The 27,666-nt window shown below is 46.4% G+C and overlaps 2 protein-coding genes across 2 annotated transcripts in view; one reads left to right on the forward strand and one right to left on the reverse strand.

Annotated features, from left to right (window-relative positions):
• The window catches only part of LOC140116879 (uncharacterized), a 95,710-nt gene that overhangs the window by 18,195 nt on the left and 49,849 nt on the right, over positions 1–27,666 (forward strand). The window contains 3 exon segments of the mRNA XM_072133312.1: positions 16,600–16,681; positions 17,846–17,938; positions 21,163–22,122. Of these exon segments, the coding sequence (XP_071989413.1) occupies positions 16,600–16,681; positions 17,846–17,938; positions 21,163–22,122 (1,135 nt within the window).
• LOC140119819 (posterior protein-like) lies at positions 68–7,355 on the reverse strand. Its single transcript, XM_072139226.1, has one exon. It carries the CDS (start codon positions 4,065–4,067, stop codon positions 2,418–2,420), a length of 1,650 nt encoding a protein of 549 aa, XP_071995327.1. The 5' UTR covers positions 4,068–7,355; the 3' UTR covers positions 68–2,417.

Consider the following 27,666-nt stretch of genomic DNA (forward strand, 5'->3'; position numbering starts at 1 on the left):
GAACGTGTCTGTAAAATCTGCTTGGTTTTGGGGTGCCAGTTAATATTAAATTAACAACAATATTCAATGGATCTTTATAGGGGATTTATTAAGGGTACAATACAGGGGAATACACATAGAGGGTAAACTAACTAAGGGATAGAGAGATGGTAGGGGAGGAAGTGCTCTAACTAAAGATCTGTATACCCTCTTATATACATACACACGTATCCCACACATACTTGCCCATCATCCCACCTCCACCACTGTCTTGGCCAATCCAATGATGATGTAGAGTCAATATATTCTTATCACACAAACTTGCAGGACAAGTAACTTGAGTCTTTGTTTCCCACAAGATCTGCAAGAATCCCCAGGGGGCAATGACAAGCAGCTGTTCTCAGTGTTGTCAGGAGGCCTTAGCCTCCAGGTGTAATAGCACAGTCCATTGTAATCACATGCAGCTGTCTCTGCAATCTTTATTAGGGGCAATGTAGGCATTTATGGCTTAGTTCTTCCTCTGTCCACAAAGACCCTTAAACTTTCTCAAGCCACATCATGTCATATTTCCAACATTATGCCCCTTTGGGCCTGAAAGGCCCACACACCATTAGACCATATTTAGAACAGAAATAAAATCCATTTCTCCTCCATTATCTTCTTTGGGTGTGGAAATGATCTTTCTTCTTCTGGCTTTTCCTCAAGACAAAGTAGTTGAAGGTTGTATGGGTAAGGAATAGGGCACCAATGGTCATCACACCATTCACTCACATTCATTCTCATATCCATTTCTTGAATAACATTTTTCATCTATACCATTTATCCAACAAATATAGATCTCCATATATGCTAGTAACTGTCATATTTACAATATGCAAATATAAAACCCACGTCATATAGAATGCAAGCTGGCAATAACATCGTAGATATCAACATAAGCTATAGATATGAAATTACATAAAAGGAAACCCAAACAGAACTATAAAACATTACCAATAGTAAATCAAAGGATTGATTTCAAGTAGAAGTTTGCAGGGTGGTTTATCTAAGGGTTTCCAGATTTACTTGACTTCAAATATGTTTAGTTTAAACATAAACTTTCATTTAGCTTTTTCCCATTACCAAATCTAATTCTGTAAGTTTATATTTACACTCCATAGAAATGTTCATATCACACCTTATATATGTCTCCCATCGTCCTGACTTATAAATTAACCAAAAGTATATCAAGTGCATAAAACACATAGCAAAAAAAATTATAAGTCATTCCACTAATCAACCTTTAGAGTAGGTGTCCATCTAACCTCTTATATTGGTAATCTTACTTGTGCATTATACAATATAGTAACCGTATACTGAGCCATTAATTACTATATGTTTTACGCAACCTTGAAGACACACACATAGATTAAGAACATTAAAATTAAAAAAAAATTCAAACTGAATGCTGCTTTTAATACCCTATGTTCTTCATTTAGATGCTTTACTGGTATAAAGGAGTGTGCAGTTTGTTTGAGAAACTTAAAATTAAGTTGCCAGTGAGACAAATGTATCAGAGAAAAAAACCTTAAATAAAAAAAAAATTAAATATTTATGTGAATTCACTATAGTCTGCCCCTTTGGCACTGCATTACTCTCTAAAACTATGCCCCTTTGGTACCACAAAATGGTACCAAACACTGTATAAAAAAAAAAAATAATATTTGAATCAAGAAAAAAAAAATGCTCCATTTAAAAAAAAATGGGGAAAAAAAAAATCCAACAAATCCAACATTCCTGAGCATCAGGAACAAAAACAAAAAATGTGTATTGACATAGTTTACATACTACATTTAACAGAACACAAAACAGACAACATAAAACAATGAGAGCTAATTCAGCTTCTACACATCTTAGGGTGGGACAGCAGGCAGTTTCCAATCCTTCTTCTGTCAATGATTAAGTAAGGTCATCTATGGGACAAGATAAAGAACAGACATAGCACAAAAAAAAAACAATTATATTACACACAGGACCTACACATCACAATGGGATGTTACTTCATTTTTTTAATTGTTTGCAAACAATTAACCCTCATAAATTTTGAGCTCATTACACCACGTGGTTTTATTTGTATACATACTACCTTTTTTATGACCTGTAAACAAAAATGTCAATATTAATAACTTGTTTCTTCAGCCAACCACCTTGTTGCCTAAAACAAAAACACAATGACAGTTATCACACAAACAATACTTAAAACAGATATGTAAAACACGAGATCAAAGAATGGAGCCTGTAGAAACAAAGCAAAGTGTTAGTTTCTTTGTCCTGGAGTCATGTGACAAAAGAAATCCAGTCTACAAGAGAAAGAAAACATAGTTAGAAACCTTGCAATTCATACCATCAACACAATTCCAAGTCTATTCATTCACAATGTGTATTGGTATATCCACACATTAATAAGCCATGCTGCTGCTGTTATACTGTGCAGTGTTTATTAGCAGGGGGAGGGCGATCTGTGACCAGCTCCAGAATAGCCAGAATGGCAGCCCTGCCCATGGATTGTACACTGGGACATTAGCACCTTTCTTGTGCTGTCTGCAGTGAGAGGGAGGCTGTTCTTTCTTATCCCTGTGTGTATTGGGAATCTTATTTGCATGTGATATATTCTCCTCACATGTCTCTGTATGGCTATTTTCAGGAGGTGCCAGGGTCTCCTCATATGCCTCTGTGTGGCTACTTCCAAAAGATGTCATGGCCTCCTCAATGGTCTCAGGCTCAATGACATCAATTTCTGCATGCAATGAATTATAATGTGTCTCATGGTTTCCATTATTTACATCACAGAAACGTTTAATATGTCCTGGCCTCCCACATCCATAGCAATACCTGACATATCTCGTCCTCCTAGCTCTGTACTCTGTAGACAGATATCCTGATGGTTCATCCCTATAGTTAGACTCCTCACACCAGTCCCTGAGTATATTAATAAAGTTCTCTAGGGATGTGGCATTCCTCAGGGCAATCCTTGTGGTGTAATCCACATTACACTGATTTGCCATTGAATAGAGGAAATCAGAGTCATCCTGAGACATATCCGGACAGTTGTAAACACTCCTAAATAAGGTCAGGTACTTGTTACAGAAGATAAGGGGGTCATCACCTGTCCTGAACCTATGTTTCCTCAGGGTATTCTCACCCCTTATGTCTCTCCCTCCCATGATACGCTGCAGTTCCTTCCTTCTTAAGTCTGCACCACTATCATCATCTCCCATGTGTGTAGATGACAACTGTGTGGCCAGAGGCCCAGGAAGCCATGCTTGGAGCATAGACCAGGCATCCGCATTACACAAGTTGTATTGCTTCACCACAGCTTCAAATTTATTGGATACAATTATTGGTGATTCATTTGTATCCCATTCTCCAATGACCTGACACAGATGTAGTCTATCCTGGATGGTGAGTGTTGGAGACTTATCTGCAGGTATTAGACTCTGTTCATCACTCCAACCCCCGGGTGTGACAATACAGACATCTGCTGCTTTATGGCACGTCTGGTTTTGTACTTGGAGGGACCGGATCTGCTCTTCTTGTTTACACAGTTGGGCCATTGTTTCAGACAACTGACCCTTTAGTGAGGTAATTATCACGTCCCTCTGATGGATCTCCCTTTCTAAGGACTGTATATGAGTTTCAGTAGACACAGAACTCAATCTACACTCATGTAGCTGCTTATCCAAATCTTCATTTCTTAAAGTCAGCTCATCCACCTTTGCTTGTAGATTATCCATCTCACTAGTTGTTTTAGCAGAAATTTCAATCACAGAGTCACTGATTCTGTCTATACTTTCCTTACATTGGAGCCTTTGTATGGACCAATTTACTTCCTTTACCTCAGCCAATTCTTTCATCTTAATTAACATCATAATTTCATTGCCCAACCTTTCTTTCTTCTCTCTCTTACTGAGCACTTTCCTATCTAACTTCTTATTATGGGCCTTACACTGCATCATCAGCTCCTTATATTGCTCCTCTAGTGAACCATCTGCACATGAATGGTAGCGAGCAGAGGAATACTTTTTCACAAACTTTTGAACAAGTTCCATCTCTGTTACCACAATACACTGACAAACACACAAATGACAAACTAAGCAAACACAGTTTGTGTAATTACCTACTATACTAACGTTCCGAAAGGCTACTTTACACACTGCTTACACCTTTATACTCATTCAATCTAGGAAAATGTACAGCTATATCAAGGAACACCCTTTTTCCTACAACTTTACCTCTGTACACTAAAACACAACCGCTCACACTTAACGTTAACCTACAATCTCAACAAGCGACTTCCTATACATTCACATAAACCAACCTGGCTTATCAAAGATAATAATGTAAAATAAAACTTGTTACTTACCAGGATTTTCTTTGTACCAAAGATCCAAATTCCGTTCACAGATTGAAGTAGCGCAGATATTTTGCCGTGGATTCTCTGTAGAATTTAAATTACAGGTCCAGACTGGGGTGCCAAATGTAAAATCTGCTTGGTTTTGGGGTGCCAGTTAATATTAAATTAACAACAATATTCAATGGATCTTTATAGGGGATTTATTAAGGGTACAATACAGGGGAATACACATAGAGGGTAAACTAACTAAGGGATAGAGAGATGGTAGGGGAGGAAGTGCTCTAACTAAAGATCTGTATACCCTCTTATATACATACACACGTATCCCACACATACTTGCCCATCATCCCACCTCCACCACTGTCTTGGCCAATCCAATGATGATGTAGAGTCAATATATTCTTATCACACAAACTTGCAGGACAAGTAACTTGAGTCTTTGTTTCCCACAAGATCTGCAAGAATCCCCAGGGGGCAATGACAAGCAGCTGTCCTCAGTGTTGTCAGGAGGCCTTAGCCTCCAGGTGTAATAGCACAGTCCATTGTAATCACATGCAGCTGTCTCTGCAATCTTTATTAGGGGCAATGTAGGCATTTATGGCTTAGTTCTTCCTCTGTCCACAAAGACCCTTAAACTTTCTCAAGCCACATCATGTCATATTTCCAACAGTGTCTAAAAACAGTCTGAAAGGGGGTCCTGTGGGGCTGAGCCAGGTTTGGAGGATGCTTTTACATCCCGGTGCCGCTACAGCTGTCGGTAATCTCTGGTACAACTTTGAGTTTCTGTATCTACATACCCAAAGATGGCCCACAGCGGGTCTTTAGGGACATACACTCACCGGGCACTTTATTAGGTACACCTGTCCAACTGCTCGTTAACACATAATTTCTAATCAGCGGCATGTAGACATGGTCAAGACAATCTCCTGCAGTTCAAACCGAGCATCAATATGGGGAAGAAAGGTGATTTGTGGCCTTTGTACGTGGCATGGCTGTTGGTGCCAGAAGGGCTGGTCTGAGTATTTCAGAAACTGCTGATCTACTGGGATTTTCACGCACAACCATCTCTAGGGTTAACAGAGAATGGTCCGAAAAAGAAAAAACATCCAGTAAGCGGCAGTTCTGTGGGCGGAAATGCCTTGTTGATGCCAGAGGTCAGAGGAGAATGGGCAGACTGGTTCGAGCTGATAGAAAGGCAACAGTGACTCAAATCGTCATCCGTTACAACCAAGGTAGGCAGAAGAGCATCTCTGAACGCACAGTACGTCGAATTTTGAGGCAGATGGGCTACAGCAGCATAAGACCACACCAGGAGCCACTCCTTTCAGCTAAGAACAGGAAACTGAGGATGCAATTTGCACAAGCTCATCGAAATTGGACAGTAGAAGATTGGAAAACGTTGCTTGGTCTGATGAGTCTCGATTTCTGCTGCGGCATTCGGATGGTAGGGTCAGAATTTGGCGCCAACAACATGAAAGCATGGATCCATCCTGCCTTGTATCAGCGGCTCAGGCTGGTGGTGGTGGTGTCATGGTGTGGGGAATATTTTCTTGGTATTGTTGCTGACCATGTCCATCCCTTTATGAGCACAATGTACCCTGTAACATCTGATGGCTACTTTCAGCAGGATAATGCGCCATGTCATAAAGCTGGAATCATCTCAGACTGGTTTCTTGAACATGACAATGAGGTCACTGGACACAAATGGCCTCCACAGTCACCAGATCTCAATCCAATAGAGCATCTTTGGGATGTGGTGGAACGGGAGATTCGCATCATGGATGTGCAGCCGACAAATCTGCGGCAACTGTGTGATGCCATCATGTGAATATGAGAGTTTGCTGAGAGACAGTTCTGTCCTTGACTCTTGTCCTATCTTTTTGCTTCAGCACCTGCTTATCTTATGTTCTGGCCTCACTAGGGAGCCATTGGAGTCTTCATCTCAGGATTTTTAGTAAAAACATTCTGTTTCCCTGGAGACAGTGCTCTGTGTGAGTCTGCATCTTCTAAGAGACTGGTGTGTCTTGGTTTCTGCTCTCATCCCAATACCGGGAGCCATTTTTGGCTAAAAAGGGTTAATTCGAAAGTCACCTTACAACTGAATGGCTGTTTGAGTCCTAGATAAAGATCTTTTACACTGCGGACCAGCTATCTCCACCAGCTTGCTGAATCTGATGCTACTGTTTGGCCATTGCCTGCTGCTTGAAGTTAAATAAAGAACTGTGAGTTGATTGGTGCCTCTGTCTGGTCCCTGGATCAGGCTGCATCACCAGTACAGGCTTCCCCATCCAACCTCTAGGGGTTGCCCCATTGAGAAACCTATTGCATCAGCCTCTCCCTCCATATTTCTTGCACACACCACCTGCTGGAGACCTGCCAGGCTGTAGGACAGCCCTCCGGTCCCCATACCAAGCACCGTGACATCAGCGTGCCGTAGGCCCCAACCGCCAGCCACTCCGGTATTCTGGGCCCCGGCTGCCTCCAGGCCCCAAGGATAGGCCAGGCACGGTGGGGGATGTTGCCCTGACCACCTGCCCCTGATCTCCACCAACCTTCCACTAGGACACAAATACACTTTTACTTAACACAATGGAGTCCGTATCCAAGAGCTACTATCCAGGCTGCTCCGGACCATCAGGACGGTGTTGGGCACAGGATTTGCGCGTCATCAGCCGTTACCTCCTCCTCTGCAACAGAAGTGACTGCAGGACGGGAGAAATTGTGCTTAGAGCACCGGACTAATATACTTACCTCAGGCCTACCCCATACCCCCAGTTATAGTATAATGCTCAGTGTAACTACCACTGCGGCCATTTTACCCTCAGAGGCAGCAGTGAGCACTGAATGCAGGGTCTTAGGACATTTGGCGGGCCCAGACCCCAACATCAGCCTCCTCCATGTCATGTACCGCCTCCCTATTACCCCGGATGTCCTGTATGTGCCCCGCCCCCTTCCACACCTCAGTCACATATGTACAGCTACAACACGGTCACAGGCAGCGGAAGCTCCGCCCACGAATCTCCCGTCACATTATATCTAGTAACACGTGACCAGCGACGTCACAGCCACTACTGGAAACTTCGTTGTAGCGACTACAAGAGGAGACGTCACACTCCCCGGGTCACATGACTAGAGGATGGTGAACAGGAGGCCCCGCCCCTCAGTGACATCACACTTCCCGAGTCACATGACTAGTGGATAGTGAGGAGGACATGGTTAGAGAGTGTCCTGCACTGAGGAGAGAAGAGGTAAGTGACCAGAGGAGGGACTACAACTCCCAGCATGCTCCAGCAGCACATACAACATATGGAGAGACTACAACTCCCAGCATTTTCAGGAGCACACACACTATATGGAGGGACTACAACTCCCAGCATGTACCAGGAGCACACACACTATATGGAGGGACTACAACTCCCAGCATGTACCAGGAGCACACACACTATATGGAGGGACTACAACTCCCAGCATGCTCCACGAGCACACACACTATATGGAGGGACTACAACTCCCAGCATACTCCACGAGCACACACACTGTATGGAGGGACTACAACTCCCAGCATACTCCACGAGCACACACACTATATGGAGGGACTACAACTCCCAGCATGCTCCACGAGCACACACACTATATGGAGGGACTACAACTCCCAGCATACTCCACGAGCACACACACTGTATGGAGGGACTACAACTCCCAGCATACTCCACGAGCACACACACTATATGGAGGGACTACAACTCCCAGCATACTCCACGAGCACACACACTATATGGAGAGACTACAGCTCCCAGCATTTTCGGGAGCACACAGCATATGGAAGTACTACAAGTCCTTGCATGCACCAGGAGCGCACACACCATATTGAGGGACTACAACTCCCAGCATGCTCCAGGAGCACACACTATATGGATGGACTACAACTCCCAGCATGCTCCAGGAGCACACACTATATGGATGGACTACAACTCCCAGCATGCTCCAGGAGCACACACACCATATGGAGGGACTACAACTCTCAGCATGCTCCAGGAGCACACACACCATATGGAGGGACTACAACTCCCAGCATGCTCCAGGAGCGCACACACTATATGGAGAGACTACAACTCCCAGCATGTACCAGGAGCACACAGCATATGGAGGCACTACAAGTCCTAGCATGCACCTGGAGCGCACACACCATATTGAGGGACTACAACTCCCAGCATGATCCAGGAGCACACACTATATGGATGGACTACAACTCCCAGCATGCTCCACGAGCACACACACTATATGGGGAGACAACAGCCCCCAGCATTTTCAAGAGCACACAGCATATGGAGGTACTACAACTCCCAGCATGCTCCAGTAGCACACACACTATATGGAGGGACTACAACTCCCAGCATGCTCCAGGAACACACACACTATATGGAGGGACTACAACTCCCAGCATGCTCCAGAAACACACCCACTATATGGAGGGACTACAACTCCCAGCATGCTCCAGGAGCTCACACACTATATGGAGGGACTACAACTCCCAGCATGCTCCAGGAACACACACACTATATGGAGGGACTACAACTCCCAGCATGCTCCAGGAGCACACACACTATATGGAGGGACTACAACTCCCAGCATGCTCCAGGAGCACACACACTATATGGAGGGACTACAACTCCCAGCATGCTCCAGGAGCACACACACTATATGGAGGGACTACAACTCCCAGCATGCTCCAGGAGCACACACACTATATGGAGGGACTACAACTCCCAGCATGCTCCAGGAGCACACACACTATATGGAGGGACTACAACTCCCAGCATGCTCCAGGAGCACACACACTATATGGAGGGACCACAACTCCCAGCATGCTCCAGGAGCACACACTATATATGGAGGGACTACAACTCCCAGCATGCTCCAGGAGCACACACACTATATGGAGGGACTACAACTCCCAGCATGCTCCAGGAGCACACACACACACTATATGGAGGGACCACAACTCCCAGCATGCTCCAGGAGCACACACACTATATGGAGGGATTACAACTCCCAGCATGCTCCAGGAGCACACACACTATATGGAGGGACTACAACTCCCAGCATGCTCCAGGAGCACACACACACTATATGGAGGGACTACAACTCCCAGCATGCTCCAGGAGCACACACACTATATGGAGGGACTACAACTCCCAGCATGCTCCAGGAGCACACACACTATATGGAGGGACTACAACTCCCAGCATGCTCCAGGAGCACACACACTATATGGAGGGACTACAACTCCCAGCTCCGGCGTCAGCCCCGGTCCGCTCTGTAGGGGGTTTGTCTCCAGCGTCAGCCCCGGTCCGCTCTATAGGTGGTCTAGCTCCGGCGTCAGCCCCGGTCCGCTCTGTAGGGCGTCTAGCTCCGGCGTCAGCCCCGGTCTGCTCTGTAGGGCGTCTAGCTCCGGCGTCAGCCCCGGTCTGCTCTGTAGGGCGTCTAGCTCCGGCGTCAGCCCCGGTACGCTCTGTAGGGCGTCTAGCTCCGGCGTCAGCCCCGGTCTGCTCTGTAGGGCGTCTAGCTCTGGTGTCAGCCCTGATCTGCTCTGTAGGGGGTCTAGCTCCGGCGTCAGCCCCGGTCCGCTCTATAGGTGGTCTAGCTCCGGTGTCAGCCCCGGTACGTTCTGTAGGGCGTCTAGCTCTGGTGTCAGCCCCGGTCTGCTATATAGGTGGTCTAGCTCTGGTGTCAGCCCCGGTACGTTCTGTAGGGCGTCTAGCTCTGGTGTCAGCCCCGGTCTGCTCTATAGGTGGTCTAGCTCTGGTGTCAGCCCCGGTATGTTCTGTAGGGCGTCTAGCTCTGGTGTCAGCCCCGGTCCGCTCTGTAGGGGGTCTAGCTCCGGCATCAGCCCCGGTCTGCTCTGTAGGGGGTCTAGCTCCGGCGTCAGCCCCGGTACGCTCTGTAGGGCGTCTAGCTCCGGCGTCAGCCCCGGTTCGCTCTGTAGGGCGTCTAGCTCCGGCGTCAGCCCCGGTCTGCTCTGTAGGGCGTCCAGCTTCGGCGTCAGCCCCGGTCCGCTCTATAGGTGGTCTAGCTCCGGTGTCAGCCCCGGTACGTTCTGTAGGGCGTCTAGCTCTGGTGTCAGCCCCGGTCTGCTATATAGGTGGTCTAGCTCTGGTGTCAGCCCCGGTACGTTCTGTAGGGCGTCTAGCTCTGGTGTCAGCCCCGGTACGTTCTGTAGGGCGTCTAGCTCTGGTGTCAGCCCCGGTCTGCTCTATAGGTGGTCTAGCTCTGGTGTCAGCCCCGGTACGTTCTGTAGGGCGTCTAGCTCTGGTGTCAGCCCCGGTCCGCTCTGTAGGGGGTCTAGCTCCGGCGTCAGCCCCGGTCCGCTCTGTAGGGGGTCTAGCTCCGGCGTCAGCCCCGGTCCGCTCTGTAGGGGGTCTAGCTGCGGTGTCAGCACCAGTCTGCTCTGTAGTGGGTTTAGCTCCGGTGTCAGCATTGGTCTGCTCTGTAGGGCGTCTAGCTCTGGTGTCAGCCCCGGTTCGCTCTGTAGGAGGTCTAGCTCCGGGGTCAGCCCCGGTCTACTCTGTAGGGGGGCTCTAGGGCCGGCGTCTGCCCGGGTTCGCTCTGTAGGGGGTCTAGCTCTGGCGTCAGCCCCGGGCTGCTCTGTAGGGGGTCTAGCTCTGGCGTCAGCCCCGGTCCGCTCTGAAGGGGGTCTAGCTGCGGCGTCAGCCCCGGTCCGCTCTATAGGTGGTCTAGCTCCGGTGTCAGCCCTGGTCTGCTCTGTAGGGGGTTTGGCTCCGGTGTCAGCCCCGGTCCGCTCTATAGGTGGTCTAGCTCCGGTGTCAGCCCCGGTCCGCTCTGTAGGGGGTCTAGCTCTAGTGTCAGCCCCGGTCTACTCTGTTAGGGGTTTGGCTCTGGCGTCAGCCCCGGTCTGCTCTGAAGGGGGTCTAGCTGCGGCGTCAGCCCCGGTCCGCCCTATAGGTGGTCTAGCTCAAGCGTCAGCCCCCGTCCGCTCTGTAGGTTAAGACAATGAAACAGTTGTGCAGCGCTCACTTGTTATATAGATGATGTAATGTTACTATAATGGTTTCTAGTTGCTGCAGAAGCACAAAAACTGGAGCTTCAATGATTTCCTTGTATTTATAGACGTTAGTAGATAGTTAGTAGACGTTATATATATATATACGCTTATGCTTGTGTTACTTAAAATCTCCTCTTCGGCTAAAAATACTCCTCAAAAATGATGTGAGGAGTATTATTCCCCTTAGTGTGACCTCTGACCCCGTTGTTAGAGGTCGGGGGAAGGCTCCATACTTGGTGCTCGAGATATTTTTCTTTCTAATCCATATAATTTTTTCATTTGTCAAATTATGTCAAAATGAAGCCTCCAGTGTGGCCGGTCGCTTTGATGCAGTCAAATGGAAAAGTTTGGGGCCCTCCTATTAATCTTGATCATTTTTAGTTATCAGCTATTACAGTTTGATATATCTGATAACTGATGGACACAGGAATATTTCAGGAGTGAAATGAGGTTTATTATACTTACAGAAAATGTGCAATATGCATTAAAACAGGGTTCCCCAAACGATGCGCCGGGGTGGCCCCCGGAGTGCTTCGATCCGGCCCCCGACGCTTGGCACGCCAGTGCCAGGTCCCCGCAGCCTTTGACAGTCGGGCAGGAGTTTCCGTGCGTCCGGACAGGAAGCTCCTGCCTGTCACTGTATAGTGCTCGGTGCGGCCGGACGAGCACTATTACTGGAGCATTGTGGCCGGAAGTCAACCCGCACATCGCTCCTTAAACTAGGCTGCGGGAGACTTAGGTGAGTACAGGGTTTTTATTTTTTTATTAAAAAGGGCAGTAAAAAGATTGTGGTGGCCAATAGTTAGTTATAGGAAATAATTAATTATGAGGGGCAGCATAGGAAATAATTAATGGTGGGGGGCAGCTTAGGAAATAATTAATGGTGGGGGGGCAGCATATGAAATAATTAATGGTGGGGGGCAGCATAGGAAATAATTAGTGGTGGGGGGCAGCATAGGAAATAATTAGTGGTGGGGGGCAGCATAGGAAATAATTAGTGGTGGGGGGCAGCATAGGAAATAATTAGTGGTGGGGGGCAGCATAGGAAATAATTAGTGGTGGGGGGCAGCATAGGAAATAATTAGTGGTGGGGGGCAGCATAGGAAATAATTAGTGGTGGGGGGCAGCATAGGAAATAATTAGTGGTGGGGGGCAGCATAGGAAATAATTAGTGGTGGGGGGCAGCATAGGAAATAATTAGTGGTGGGGGGCAGCATAGGAAATAATTAGTGGTGGGGGGCAGCATAGGAAATAATTAGTGGTGGGGGGCAGCATAGGAAATAATTAGTGGTGGGGGGCAGCGTCGGAAATAATTAGTGGTGGGGGGCAGCGTAGGAAATAATTAGTGGTGGGGGGGCAGCGTAGGAAATAATTAGTGGTGGGGGTATCTTTGTTTTCAGATCATTTGAGAGTTGTTTTGAGGAGCCCTTGACGCCTCCTCAGAGGAGAACACCTTGCAAGTGGCCACCTTAAATACCTTTTCTCATGATTGGATACACCAAGTTCAAAGCTCAATGAGGTTAGCAAACCAATTTAGGCCGGCAGCACACGTGGCGTTTTGTACCCGTTTTTGGGCCGTTTTTAAGCAGTCCGTTAGAAAAAAAAGGATGCGTTTTTTTTTTTTTTTTTAAATGCATCCGTTTTTGACAAGTTTTAACCAGACTTTTACACCTGTCAAATATTGCACATTTTCTGTAAGTATAATAAACCTCATTTTGATCCTGAAATATTCCTGTGTCCATCACTTATTATATATAACAAACTGAAATAGCTGGTGCAGAAATCCACATTTTGAGAACTAAAAATGATTAAGATTAATCGGGGGGGGCCCAAGCTTTTTTATAATACATATATTATATACATGTATATAATACTGTATATAATATGTAGAGTCTAATGCAAAGGATTTTATAGTGTATAAAGGTTTTTTTTTTTTTTTTTTTAAATAGGGAAATATTAATGTTTATTTCTAAATATTCATTAATGATTTGCATGTTTTGTCTTCCATGAGGTCATAAAAGACCCCCGGGGACATTTCCACAGGTTTCTTTTGTTTTTTAAATTCTTTCACTTGCTTGTTTTCCACTGTAAGAGCCCTAGTTACAGGGGGAAACTACCCGATGTGGGGGCAAATGTCTGATAAAACGGTACTGGGTTAACCCCTTCAGACCCAGTGTTTATGTGAAAGACATCAACGTTCTCGGGTCTCGAGTGTTTGAGCTTGTTAAAAAAAAAAATCGTTGTCACTTTTGTTAATTCCGACCGTCCAGTAACGAAAGTCATCAGTGGGCATCGGTCTTCGATGTCTCTGCAGTTTCTTCTAAACGCTGGAGCAGGGCCAGGTCAGACACATTGAGAGACCCTAGTGAGAAGGCAGGAGCAGTTTACTACTGTTTCTGCCTTGTACCGCAAATTTTTTTCCATCTGGGAAATATAAGACCACCCCTGAAAATAAGACCTGGTGACAGTCATTGCAGCAGCTCCCCGCACAACATAAGTTATTAGAAGATCATTTAAAGAGGTTGTGACATGGGGGAAGAATTCATTGGATAAAATCTCTGACAGTTGTGTTATGATTATATGTTATACAAGAAGCTACGTGTGCAATAAGGGTCATTCATGGAAAGTGTTTCCACTAAACATGAGAGATCGGGGCCAGTGATTCTAAAAGTAAAGGAGTCACAGGAAATCCAGCATGACATTAAGCGTTTGGAGAGTTATGATGAGGTTCCAGAATATGATTGTCATGATTCAGGGGTAGTGGACCCACTGAATCACCGCAACGATGACGTAAGCCGGCACCTGGGAGCGGAGTCTACGTGGCATCTGGTTTTCACCAGAGCCTGCCACAAAGCGAGTTGGTCTTGCTGTGTTGTGGTACCACCAGGCCGCTCCACAGGCCCGACATTGTCCGCGGTGGTGGCCAAAGAGAGGTGTAGAATTGTGAGAAAGATACTGAGTCGTGGACAGGTAGGAGGACAGGCAGCACGGGATCAGAGTCATGGACGTAGTGGAAGGTCAGGACAGACAGCACTGGATCAAAGTCAGGAACGGAATCGAGCTCACAACGGGAAATCGTTTTAAACGCACAGTTCATAGGGAACAAGCTTTTTCTAGGGCACAAGGCTTAAAGATCGGGCGGAGCATGGCGGAAGAGGCTGGCTATTTATTAGGTTACTAGGTGGCCAGCGCTAATTAGCGGTGCGCTGGGCCTTTAAATCTCGAGAAGCCAGCGCGTGCATGCCCTAGGAGGCAGGGACGCGTGCCGGATCGCTGGAAACTGCTCTGAAGCGCAGACAAGTGAGTGAGCCTGCCGCACAGCTGAGGGGGCACAGGGAGGCACACGGTGCGCCTGATAGGAGGGTCACAGGAGCACCCGTGACAATGATGGTATGATAAATACCAGGATTGCACTATATATTGATGCACTTGGATATAGAGCATATTAGTGGAAACTACACTATATTACAATATGCAAATTTTTTTTGTTCAACATTAAATTAGAATTTTTATTCATTGAAATACAAGAAATCCCCTGAAAATAAGACCTGTAGCCGCACCTATGTGTCGCAAGACAATGCACTTACATGCCCCAGGAAGAAGAAGGTGAACTCCTGGGACCTGAGCGGGGAAGCGTCACATGCAGGATATCGGGCGCACGATCTTAGTGAATAGCGCCGGAGTCCATGATCGTGGGATAACGCACCTCGGGGAACGTGCAAGGGTATGGGTAAGTAAATGTGCCCCACTGTCTTATTTTCAGGGAAACCGGGTAACAAATTGCTTTTCTTCTGTAGGTCAGTATGATTATGGGAGTATCCTATTTTATATAGCTTATTTTGTGTGACTTTTGTAGAGTAAATGCTAATTTGCTGAGAAATATCACCTGGTTTTGAATGGCATCATATCATTATCATATCAATACATTTCTCTTAAAGACGATGATCCTTTCCATCAATGATCCACCAGGGATCCGGGAGAAGGACAGAGAGCAGATGGCGGCCAGGATCCTGGAGCTCACCCTGGAGATGATCTCCTTGATAACCGGAGAGGTGAGAGTCTCCCAGGACACGGCTCTTATCTCTAGGAATAACAGCGGGAAATGACTGGAGAGGTGAAGGATTCTTAGGATCTATGTAGTGATCAGTGTCTCCCCATACACAGGATTACACAGTAGTGAAGAAGTCGTCTGGTGAGTGTGTGACCCCCCGTGTGTCAGGAGGATGGACCCAGAGCCCCATCACCGAGCCTCCACCTCATTCACTGATACATGAGCAGAAGATCCTAGAACTTACCTCCAGGATCACTGAGCTGCTGAGCGGAGAGGTGAGCGCTGCCGGGAATGCTGGGACATTGTACAATAACACAAGGGAGGGGTCTGGGTGATGACTGTGTCATTGTGGGTGTCAGGTTCCTATAAGGTGTCAGGACGTCACTGTCTATTTCTCCATGGAGGAGTGGGAGTATATAGAAGGACACAAGGACCAGTACAAGGACATCATGATGGAGGACCACCAGCCCCTCACATCACCAGGTAAGAGGAGACCTTCCTGAGTATAGAGGACAGAGCAGGTGTGAGGTCACCTCCTCCATCATCTCATCATCACATATAGACAATGTATCAGTCACTGTGTATATTTCCTATAGATGGATCCAGTCAGAGAAATCCACCAGAGAGATGTCCCAGTCCTGGAGATTCCCGAGATTGTCCTCAGGATCCAGAAAGATGTCCCAGCCCAATATATTTCCATGTTGTTAAAGAGGAACCGGAGGAGAATGTCCCACTGGATCATCAGGTAGGTGGAGCTGAGGTTCCTGTGAATCCTCTATAGATGGATGTAATGAGGCTACTTACCTTCTCCAGCAGCAGTGGGTGGAGGGTCTATGGGGAGATGTTGGTCGGTCATAACTATAAATGGTAGAAGAGCAGGAGAAGTGAATAATCTTCTCCCTGGTGTCCATGAGTCTCCACCTCAGGATCGGGTCACATCGGGTTATGCAGTAATATAACCAGAACATTGATGTTGATGTGTAAAATATTGGGATGAATGTGGATCCCGTCTCCTCCTGCAGGAGATTATTCCCCTTAGTTCCTGGTTCTGGAGGTTTCTGTCCATCACTTGGATATAAGAGAATCTCTGGAGACATTTCCTTGTTTTCTCAGGTCCTTCATGTTGGATCTTTCCAGGAAAGTTGTGGTGGAAGGAGGAGCGGAGAGGAAATCCCCTCATCAGTGACAGAGGAGGGTAAGAGCCTTTCATGTATCTTGTGGGTTATTCTTCCCTTATACATTGCAGGGAGAGGTCACATCCAGTGGAGGAGATGGAGATGAAATCTGCTCATCTGTCTCTGGTTTAGTCAGATGAACCGTCGATGTCCAGATGTTGTGTTACCAATAGATGCAGGGTTTCTGAACCAGTCTCACCACTAAGACTGACCTGACCAAAGGCTGCTATGACCTAATTTCTGCCAAGGCAAAATACGACTTCTCTGCTCTCCTTGATCTGTCCTTTGGTTTTTATACTAGTTAATTCTGTCCTACAGACTATCATTTTTAGGCATCACTCCTAAAACCTCTGATACCTCTATAACCTCAGCTTCAGTGTCTATCACTCTCGTACCGCCTTTGTACCTCATCCCTTATGAGCCGATGTGCCCCAGGGCTCTGTCTCTGTCATAGATACCTTAACTCTTCTATATCTACACCTCTGATCTAGGGCAGTTCAATAAGTCCTGTGGCTTCCATACTACTCCTAAGCAGAGGTCACACAGATCTATATCTCTGCTCCAAACATGTGTCTATCAGCCATATCCACCACCTTTTCCTGTGTTCTAATACTAAACATGGACAGAATAGATCTCCCAAACTTGCCTCCATGTAAGACATCTCTCCCACCAGTCATATCCATCACTATTTATGGTTCCAAGCTCTCCTTGGTCAGAGAAGTCTCTGCTGCCTTTGTCTCTACTTTATCCTCCCATAGCCAGGTCCTCACTACAACCTACCGCCTCCACCTCCGGAACATCTCTCACATCTGATCCTCAACCCAGAGTCTACAAAACCACTAGTCCCTGCCCTCATCATCTCCCTCATCATCTTACAGTACTATTACATTTTATGACTTTTTTCTGTCCTCCATTTTGCCCAACTCAAAATTGTAGGTTTGGTGGTTGACTGAGGAGAGAGAGATAGGAAGGTGCAGCATAATGCAGAGCTTTGTGGATGAGAGTTATTATTTTCAACTTTATTGGAGGTCTCTTTATATCACTTGGGGGAGGGAAATACTCTGGTACCCATAACAAGTCATTTACGTGTATGTGGTGGAACATCAGGAGGTTGGAAGAAGCAAGGAAGCGTAGAGCGATCTTTGACTATATGAGAGAAGATGACTTTTATTTTGGGGTTGCAGGAGACCCATCTGACGCGAGAGACAGTGCACGTCTTCCAGGGCTCTTGGGTGAGATATGGGGCACACTTCTTCCACAACTCATATTCCAGGGGGGTGAGTTTCCTAGTGCATAAGTCACTTTTTTTTTTTTTTGTTGATCAAATACTCCCCACAGATGACCACTAATATCCATGTCTTGAGTTAGGAGTAGAACGAAGACCGTCCAGCAGGATAGCACCGTAGGTCCAGATTCTTATGCTAAGCAGTTCACCCAACCAAATTACAAAAGACGGAGTACTCTCAACGCAAACAGAGATAAACAACCCTCACGGGTACAGCAATGTACTGCAGCAAATTACAAACCAATGTATTATGGATGAGCCACAGATTGAGACAATCCATGACAGTAGCAACTTATCACAGAAGGTTACGAAATATTCTATCTCGCACCAGAGTCCATGGGGCCAAACCTGGGTGATCTAACCAGGGGCTTCAAATTGCCTCAAATTTCAAGGTAGCGTTGGGTTTTTGGTATACAAACTGTTCCACTCGTGGAGATGTGTTAACTCTAGTCTTCCATTGGAAGAAACCTCTTCCCCCTCCTATCAGATTATCTGCAAGGTATATAAGCCATAGAATCTATGGCTCTCCATTACAGGAATGTCAGAGACATGCCCAGGATATACACTCACTGGCCACTTTATTAGGTACACCTGTCCAACTGCTCGTTAACACTTAATTTCTAATCAGCCAATCACATGGAGGCAACTCAGTGCATTTAGGCATGTAGACATGGTCAAGACAATCTCCTGCAGTTCAAACCGAGCATCAGTATGGGGAAGAAAGGTGATTTGTGACCTTTGAACGTGGCATGGTTGTTGGTGCCAGAAGGGCTGGTCTGAGTATTTCAGAAGCTGCTGATCTACTGGGATTTTCACGCACAACCATCTCTAGGGTTTACAGAGAATGGTCCGAAAAAGAAAAAACATCCAGTGAGCGGCAGTTCTGTAGGCAGAAATGCCTTGTTGATGCCAGAGGTCAGAGGAGAATGGGCAGACTGGTTCGAGCTGATAGAAAGGCAACAGTGACTCAAATCGCCACCCGTTACAACCAAGGTAGGTAGAAGAGCATCTCTGAATGCACAGTACGTCGATCTTTGAGGCAGATGGGCTACAGCAGCAGAAGACCACACCGGGTGCCACTCCTTTCAGCTAAGAACAGGAAACTGAGGCTACAATTTGCACAAGCTCATCGAAATTGGACAGTAGAAGATTGGAAAAACGTTGCCTGGTCTGATGAGTCTCGATTCCTGCTGCAACATTCGGATGGTAGGGTCAGAATTTGGCGTCAACAACATGAAAGCATGGATCCATCCTGCCTTGTATCACCGGGTCAGGCTGGTGGTGGTGGTGTCATGGTGTGGGGAATATTTTCTTGGCACTCTTTGGGCCCCTTGGTACCAATTGAGCATGGTTGCAACGCCACAGCCTACCTGAGTATTGTTGCTGACCATGTCCATCCCTTTATGAGCACAATGTACCCTGTAACATCTGATGGCTACTTTCAGCAGGATAATGCTCCATGTCATAAAGCTGGAATCATCTCAGACTGGTTTCTTGAACATGACAATGAGGTCACTGTACTCAAATGGCCTCCACAGTCACCAGATCTCAATCCAATAGAGCATCTTTGGGATGTGGTGGAACGGGAGATTCGCATCATGGATGTGCAGCCGACAAATCTGCGGCAACTGTGTGATGTCATCATGTCAATATGGACCAAAATCTCTGAGGAGCTTCCAGCACCTTGTTGAATCTATGCCACGAAGAATTGAGGCAGTTCTGAAGGCAAAAGGGGGTCCAACCCGTTACTAGCATGGTGTTCCTAATAAAGTGGCCGGTGAGTGTATACTAGGTCCAGTAGTCTTCTACACAGCATTGACAAGTTCTAATACCTCAAGCCAATGGCTCCGTAGTCGAGGACAGTTCCACATTAAGTGAACTAAACTTGTCCAAGGTTCTTGACATCTCGGACAATATTCATCTGCTCTATAGCCCATTAGAAGTAACTTGGTGGGGGTGACGTATACTATGTGAAGGAGATACATGTTAGATACCCGATGTGCCTTGCTAACCGAGGCCTTAGGCACGGATTCCAAAATGTCCCGGCACTGGTCATCTGAGATACTCCCATTTAGGCTTTACTGTCAGAGGGGACTTTTCAAAATTAGCATCTAACAGATAACTACAATGTGCGGAGATATCCCCATGGTGTATCCTCCTTTTGCCACCACCTCAAGCACCATATTATTGGGAGCTTTTTCAATGGGTCTAACTTGGTTCGAAGGAACTGAAGGAACTGAATCTGAAGGAACTGTTAGAAACGGGAACGAGTTAAACATATTAATGTAAAAATAATAAACTAAGCCCTCCCCCTCGGCTGCTCACTCCTGACGTCCTCTTCTCCCTGCATCTCTCCTCTTTTTATCTCCGGTTTCCTGCAGCGCGGGCAGAAGTCGGTCTAAGTGCTCTGCTCGCACACCCACTGTGATGAAGCTTTTGATGTCATAGTATGTGCGTGGGCAGAACACATAGACGTGCATCTGCCCGGGAACCCGAAGATCAAAAGAGGAGAGATGCTGGGAGAAGAGGACGCCGGGAGTGAGTGCCGGAGGGTATGAGTTTTTTTTTTTTTTTGGGCGGGGGAGCTGCTGAGGACTTTTCATTAATGGGGGCGCTGCTGTCTTTCCTCAGGGACAAGGGTAAGACTAGACAAGCCTTAGGAAGTCACAGCTTTGTGACAAAACGTGTGGGGTATGCCTTCCCTCGATCCTGCCTCTTCTACCTCCCCCCCCCCCCCGACCCCGATTTGTACTTATACTACTTGTACTACTGGCATTGGTAGTGTATAGTAGGTCCCTAGGTTCATCTGTGTTTACGTTTTGTCTGCTAGGTGGCTGCTATTACATGTTCATATGTGGTTGGACCATGTGTGTTACATATCTTTGTATTGTATGGCATTTGAAAGGGTTTTCTGGAACATTACAAATGCATTCCACCATGCGGAGAAATGTAACATTTTATTTTTTGCATCTTTTAAATGTTTTATATAATTTTTTGTGTTGTGCTTTGTTTCAACTACAGAGGTTAATAAAAGTTTAGGGGTTTTTTGTACCTACTATATTGGCCTTTACTTCATATCTTTTCTTTATCACCTCAATTATGCTGGTCCGTTTTCACTCCATAGATGACTGTCTGTTACTGACTGGCTGCTTTGCTTCTGTTTGTAACTGGGGAAAGGGAAACTTCCAAAATTGATTTCTTGACTATATTTTTCAGGTGATGAAAGTACAAGAGGTTCCCATGGACGTCCCCCCTCATCTCCTTGTGGTGAAGTAGAAGATAATCAGTCACATCTTTCCACAGAGGAGGGAAATCATGGAGATAAGGGGCAGTTTTCATGTCTGCAATGTGGGATGTGTTTTAGTCAAGAATCAGATTTTCTCTTTCATCTTCAATTTCACCCTGAGGAAAAGATTTTTCCAAGTTCAGAATGTGAGATAAATTACACCAGAAAATCAAGTCTTCATCAAGATATGAAAAGTCACACAGGAGAGAAACCATTTTCATGTCCAGAATGTGGGAAATATTTTAGTAAAAAATCAAATCTTGTTCAACACCAGAGAATTCACACCGGGGAGAAGCCATTTTCCTGTAATGAATGTGGGAAATGTTTTACTCAGAAATCGGTCCTTGTTCTTCATCAGAGAATTCACACAGGGGAGAATCCATTCACGTGCACGGAGTGTGGGAATTGCTTTATTCGGAAAGCAGAACTTGTTCAGCACCAGAGAACTCACACAGGGGAGAAGCCATATTCATGTGCTGAATGTGGGAAATGTTTTACGGTAAAACGTTATCTTCAAAGGCATAAAAAAACTCACACAGTGGGGGCAAAGCCATTTTCATGTAATGAATGTGGGAAAAGTTTTAATGGAAAGACAGATCTTTTAAAACATCACATATCTCACATAAGGGAGAAGCCATATTTATGTACCGAATGTGGCAAATGTTTTGGAGACAAATCCAGTCTTGTCAGACATCTGAGAATCCACACGGGGGAGAAGCCATTCTCATGTACAGAATGTGGCAGATGTTTCACCCAGGAATCAAATCTTGTCAGACATTGGAGAAGTCACACAGGAGAGAAGCCATTTTCATGTACTGAATGTGGAAAAAGTTTTGGTGAGAAATCGGGTCTTGTCAGACATAAAAGAACTCACACAGGGGAGAAGCCCAGTTAGTGTTCATATTGTCAAAATTTGTCAAGTTTAATTATCTGTTGTTTGATTTCTTATCTTCAGACAATGTTTGCTGATGTCCGCAGCAAATACAGACTCCAACAAAAAGGTCTGTGATGGTCCAATATCTCATGTAATTCACATTGGATTGAAAAAAACCCACAGAATATATATATAATATATATGTGTGTCAAATATTATTTCAAGAATCTATCCAGTGATGCCAAACTCTGACTCCTACCTACACCACCTGGGGGTGGGGCAACTTTAATCTGCAATAAAAGATGGGGGTTTCCATTTAAGATTTTTGATTCCTCAGGATAAATTACATTAATTCAATCTACAATTCGTAATTGACAGAGGGAACTGTACGCGCCAAAAATCAAAACGGGTAAAAAAAAAAAAATTGTTCCAAAATGGGTAACATCGGATCAAAAACAAAAAAAAGTAAAAAATATTTATTAAATCTATTCAGTGATATTAAAGTTGACCCTGGATTTGCACCCCGGGGGTAAAGTGGGCAAATCAAATTTTTTTATGTAAAAATTACATTTAGACTATAAATGTACTGTAGTGGTTTTCTGTTTTCTTCAGGGACTGATGTAAGGCAAGTCACTCACACATCGGGGGAGCGAGGTAATGCTAGTCCCCCCCCCCTCTCACACATCGGGGGAGCGAGGTAATGCTAGTCGCTCACACATCGGGGGAGCGAGGTAATGCTAGTCCCCCCCCCCCCTCACACATCGGGGGAGCGAGGTAATGCTAGTCCCCCCCCTCTCACACATCGGGGGACTGATGTAATGCTAGTCGCTCACACATCGGGGGAGCGAGGTAATGCTAGTCCCCCCCCTCTCACACATCGGGGGACTGATGTAATGTTAGTCCCCTCCTCTCACACTTTGGGGGGATGATGTAATGCCAGCAGGCCGCCACCATGGAGGGTCGAGTGGGACTGTTCAAGGGCCCCTCATTTTCCTATCAAAAGGGGGCCTGAGGGACTAAGTACCCACTAAACCCCCCCCAGGGCCGGGCCCTATATAAGAAAAAAAAAATCTATACTCGCCTTTCAGCTTCTTCCCCCTGACCCTGCGGCTCCATGTTCTGCTCTTCCCACCTAGGCTCCTCGGTATTCCGCGGCGGTGACGCATGGGCCCTTACACTATGACATCACGCGCCCACGACAGCACCGCGTTATAGTGATGCGTCTGAGAATAAGCTGAAGGTATAGGTTTTATTTTTAGGAGGAGGGGTCGTCTGGCAGGGCATTTCATTAAATGGGGGTGTCTGGGGTGGACATTTCATTAAAGGGGTTCTCAGGAGGTGGAAAAACATGGCTGCAGTCTTCCAAAAACAGCACCTCACCTCAACTAAGCTCCATTCATTTCCATACAGCTGAGCTGCAGGACTGGCAGTGACCATGGTCAGGTGTGGTGCTGTTTTTGGAAGACTGCAGCCATGTTTTTCCACCTCCTGAGAACCCCTTTAAAGGTGTATGTCATAACCCTCTCCATCAAACAATCACAGAAGTGGGACACAGATTTATAGGGGTCATCCAGATGAACGGACTATTCTCGGGGGCACAGACAATCAACTCCCGGGACTTGTAGAATAATGCTCCGAAATTACCGGCATGTATCCATAATTTTTTTTAACCATTTTTTTTTATTGGGAAAGCGGGCAAGTGAGTACAATGTATACCAGTCACATGATATGTCAGTTGAAGTTGTAGCAATAAATCCATTAACTTTGTTCGGTTTTCCATGTATATATCTTGTCCCGTCCCCCCTCTCCATTTTCCAATTTTCCTCCCACTTACATGAAAATCGAGGCACTTTTCGCACCATGGTTTAAGTCATTAGCTTTTAAGTACAGTATATACTTGTGTATAAGCCAAGTTTTTCAGCCCAAAAAATGTGCTGAGAAACCTCGGCTTATACAGGAGTCAATTAAAAAAAACGTACATACTCGCCCTCCGGCGTCACTGATGCTCGTCGCGGCTCCTCTTTCTTCTCTGTGCTGTAATTAGCCGTCAGAGTCGTGTCCATGCAATCTATCGGCGCACACTATGATGACGTCATAGTGTGCGCCGGCCAGCAGATCACGTGGATGCGTCTCTGCCAGCTGTTACAAAGAGGAGAAAGAAGAGGAGCCGCGGGGACGGAACATCGGGGAGCTGCACCGGGCATCGGGACTGGTGAGTATGTAAGTTTGTTTTTTTCCTATGTGCTCGGCTCGCTGTATACTACTTGGTGGCTGGCAGGCTATATATTACAGGGGGCAGACTGGCTGTATACTACAGGAGGCTGGCAGGCTATATAGTACATGGGGGCAGGCTGGCTGTATACTACAGGGGGCTGGCTCTATACTACATTGGGCTGGGCAGGCTGTATGCTACTGGGGGCTGGCTGGCTCTATACTACAGGGGGCTGGGCAGGCTGTATACTACTTGGGGCTGGCTGGCTGTATACTACAGAGGGCTGGCTGTATACTACAGGGGGCTGGCTAGTTGTATACTGGGGGGAGCTGTGACCTATGCGCTTCCCACCCTAGGCTTATACTCGAGTCAATAGGTGGTTGACAACAAATTTGCACCATTTATGGAAAAACTGCTTTACCCGTTTCTCCCCTTTCCTTTCTGTCTCCATCCGATCTGTGTTCAAGTACATTTTAGCCAAAGCAATTATCTCCTGTGTTGATGGGAGTGATGACTCCAACCAGTGGTTCCACAGACATCGTTTAGCTATCAACATGAGTATATGTATGAGTAGGGTTATCGTAACTTCTACCTCCTCCTCCTCTCCCTCCGGTGATATTGAATGGAAGATGAAGGCTGGTGGCACTGGTAGTGGTCCAAAATACATTTTTGGAAGGTCTTCCAAAAAGATTGTGCTATGGGCCACGCCCATATTGAGTGAAATAAGTCAACCAGCAGGGTCTGACATTGAAAGCATAGGTTGCTAAGTGCATTAATTTGAAGAACGTTTATCTCTATTTTTCACTGGTCACGTTTTCGCAGCATTGCCCACCCCTTCAGCATTCTAGATAACACTTCAGTGGCCCTAAGCTTCCTTTCCCAGTATAGGAAGTGTAGGGTCTCGTCTGATTCCCCGATCCTTTGCTCTAGGAGTATATATAAAAAGGGATATCGATCGTCTTGAGTTTGGGCCTCCAATGACCATATCAAACCTGTTCGACATGATCTCCCCAGTTAGATTCCGTCATTTCGAGGCGCAAAATGCTTTGAAACACAGCGATCACATGTGCAGACCTGTAAGCCAATCAGCGACCGGCAGGCTTATGTGATGTCACACAGACTATAGAAACAGGCAGCCATTTTCAAATCTCGGTATTTCAGACTGCATGTGCTGCCTGTAGCGTCCAGCTGCTGTACTGTACTGTACTGTGCTGTAGTGATTATTGCTCCAAAGGTGACCTTTTTGGGGGATCTGTATACCCCAAATAGCATTTCTTTATTGTTGCTGAAGTGAATAGGAAGAAATAGGTGTAAAATTCACATACTTTCTGTAGTGATTTCTGCTCCAATTCCAGGGAGTCTGTTTTGGGGGATCTGTATAACGCAAATTCCAATACCTGTTGTTGCTAAAGTTCAGAGCAAGATTTATGTGTCAAATCCATGTAGTTTTTAGAGTGATTTTCGCTCCAATTCCACGGTGTCCGTTGTGGGGTATCTGTATACCGCAAATTCCTATACTTTTTTGTTGCTAAATTTGTGAGCAACAAATAAGTGTCAAATCCATGTAGTTGATTAATCACTTTGTCAGACAGAAAGGTGGCAGGTGGAGCAGGCAGAGGTCGCAGCACAGTGAGGGGATGTCGCAGCAGGAGTCACTCTGTGAGGCCAGAACTGCCGTCGTCATCTAGCGGTAGTGCGTTGATAAACAACCCAAAGGTTGTCGATTGGTTGCCTAAGTCATCCACTTCCTCCCAGATGACATCTGACAACCCAAGCCAAGAGTCTGTGGGTTCGTCAGATACAACCCTTAGTTGGCATGGCCCTCACCTGTCCTCAACCAGCCTCTGTCCTGTTCATTTCCCTCAGCCAGAGAGCTACTAGGCGGTCTGGGCTCAGCGCCACTATTCAGCGAGGATGAAGTGTTTGAGGACAGTCAGCAGCTGCTTGGCAGTGAAGAGATGGGGCAGACATCCTCTGCTTCGTGCAGTAGGCAGGCTGTGCATACTGACACCGTTGAGGACAGTAGCAGTGACAGGGAAACGGAAATTGACAATTATGTAGCTGATCACACTTGGGAGCTGGGTGTTGCAAAGGATTCATCATCGTCGGGTGAAGAGAGTGTCAGCTCTCTGGCCTGGGAGAAACGTGGAACAGATGTGGAGGTCCATCCTGCCGCCACAGCAGCAGCAGAACCTAGTGGCACACATGCCATTTCAGCCAGTCAAGGCTCCAGCACCTCTGCCGAAGGGAGCTGTTTGTCTTTAACATCATCTCCCTTTCCAGATGCTCCTGCTCCTCGCTACTAATGCACCAGCAGTCATTGATAGAGGCGATTACAAAGAGACAACTTTATGCGTCCAGCCATCCTAAGGTGCAGAAGCTGACCATGCTCGACAACTAAAAATCGGAACCATGGTGACAGACAATGGGACGAACATGGTGTCCGCGCTGGCCCATGCGCACTGCATGGTGCGCGTGTTTAATCTGGTTGTCAACAGATTCCTCAAGTCTTCCACCCATCTGCAAGACATTCGAAAAATGGCCAGGGAGCTGTGCATGCACTTCATCCATTCTTACAAAGCCAAGCACACCCTCCTCGAGTTGCAGCGCCAGAACGGCGCTTACCCCAACATAGTCTGATATGCGATGTTTCTACCCGTTGGAATTCCAGCCTCCATATGTTAGACCGCCTGTATGAACAGAGAAAAGCCATTAATGATTTTTTGATGATGCAAGCGGACAGGAGTACTCCCCCCATGTAACTTTGATGTCAGCCACTGGCAGCTCATGCGTGACACCTTCCGTTTGCTCAGGCCCTTTGAAGAGGCCACGTTATTTGCCAGGACTACGGGATGAATAACGTCATTCCACTGCTTCATGTCCTGGAACTCATGCTGCAAAAATTGGTCAGGGCACTGGAGAAGTGGAGACTACATCTCATGGCCACATGAGTCCGGCGGGGGCTGAACTGGAAGAGGACATTGGAGCACAAGCAGAGTCTGGTGAAATCAGTGGTTTTTCCACTCAGGTGACAAGTTAGGAGGAGCAGGAGAATCTGGAGGAGGTAGAAGACGAGGCAGATGACCCAGAAGCACCGTGGCAGTTTACAGTGGAGATGGAGGCCGGGATTCCCTCAGAGTCACTTGCGCAGATAGCCCCCAGCATGCTGCTTTGCCTAACTAGTGACTGCTGAATAGTCAACATCCGGCATAGGGATGACTTTTGGCTCTCCACCCTCTTGGATCCTCGCTACCGGTCAAAAATGGGTGACTTTTTTCCAGCTGCTGAGAGGGAGGAAAAACTGGCATACTATAGAGAAATACTGTGCAGACAGTTGGCCGCTTTCTA

The sequence above is a fragment of the Engystomops pustulosus genome, chromosome 2 (genome assembly GCF_040894005.1).
Source record: "Engystomops pustulosus chromosome 2, aEngPut4.maternal, whole genome shotgun sequence".
Lineage (NCBI taxonomy): Eukaryota > Metazoa > Chordata > Amphibia > Anura > Leptodactylidae > Engystomops > Engystomops pustulosus.

What these genes read in the sequence shown, in the direction of transcription:
- LOC140119819 (XM_072139226.1), bottom strand. Translation starts at nt 4,067, where the DNA reads ATGGAACTTGTTCAAAAGTTTGTGAAAAAGTATTCCTCTGCTCGCTAC.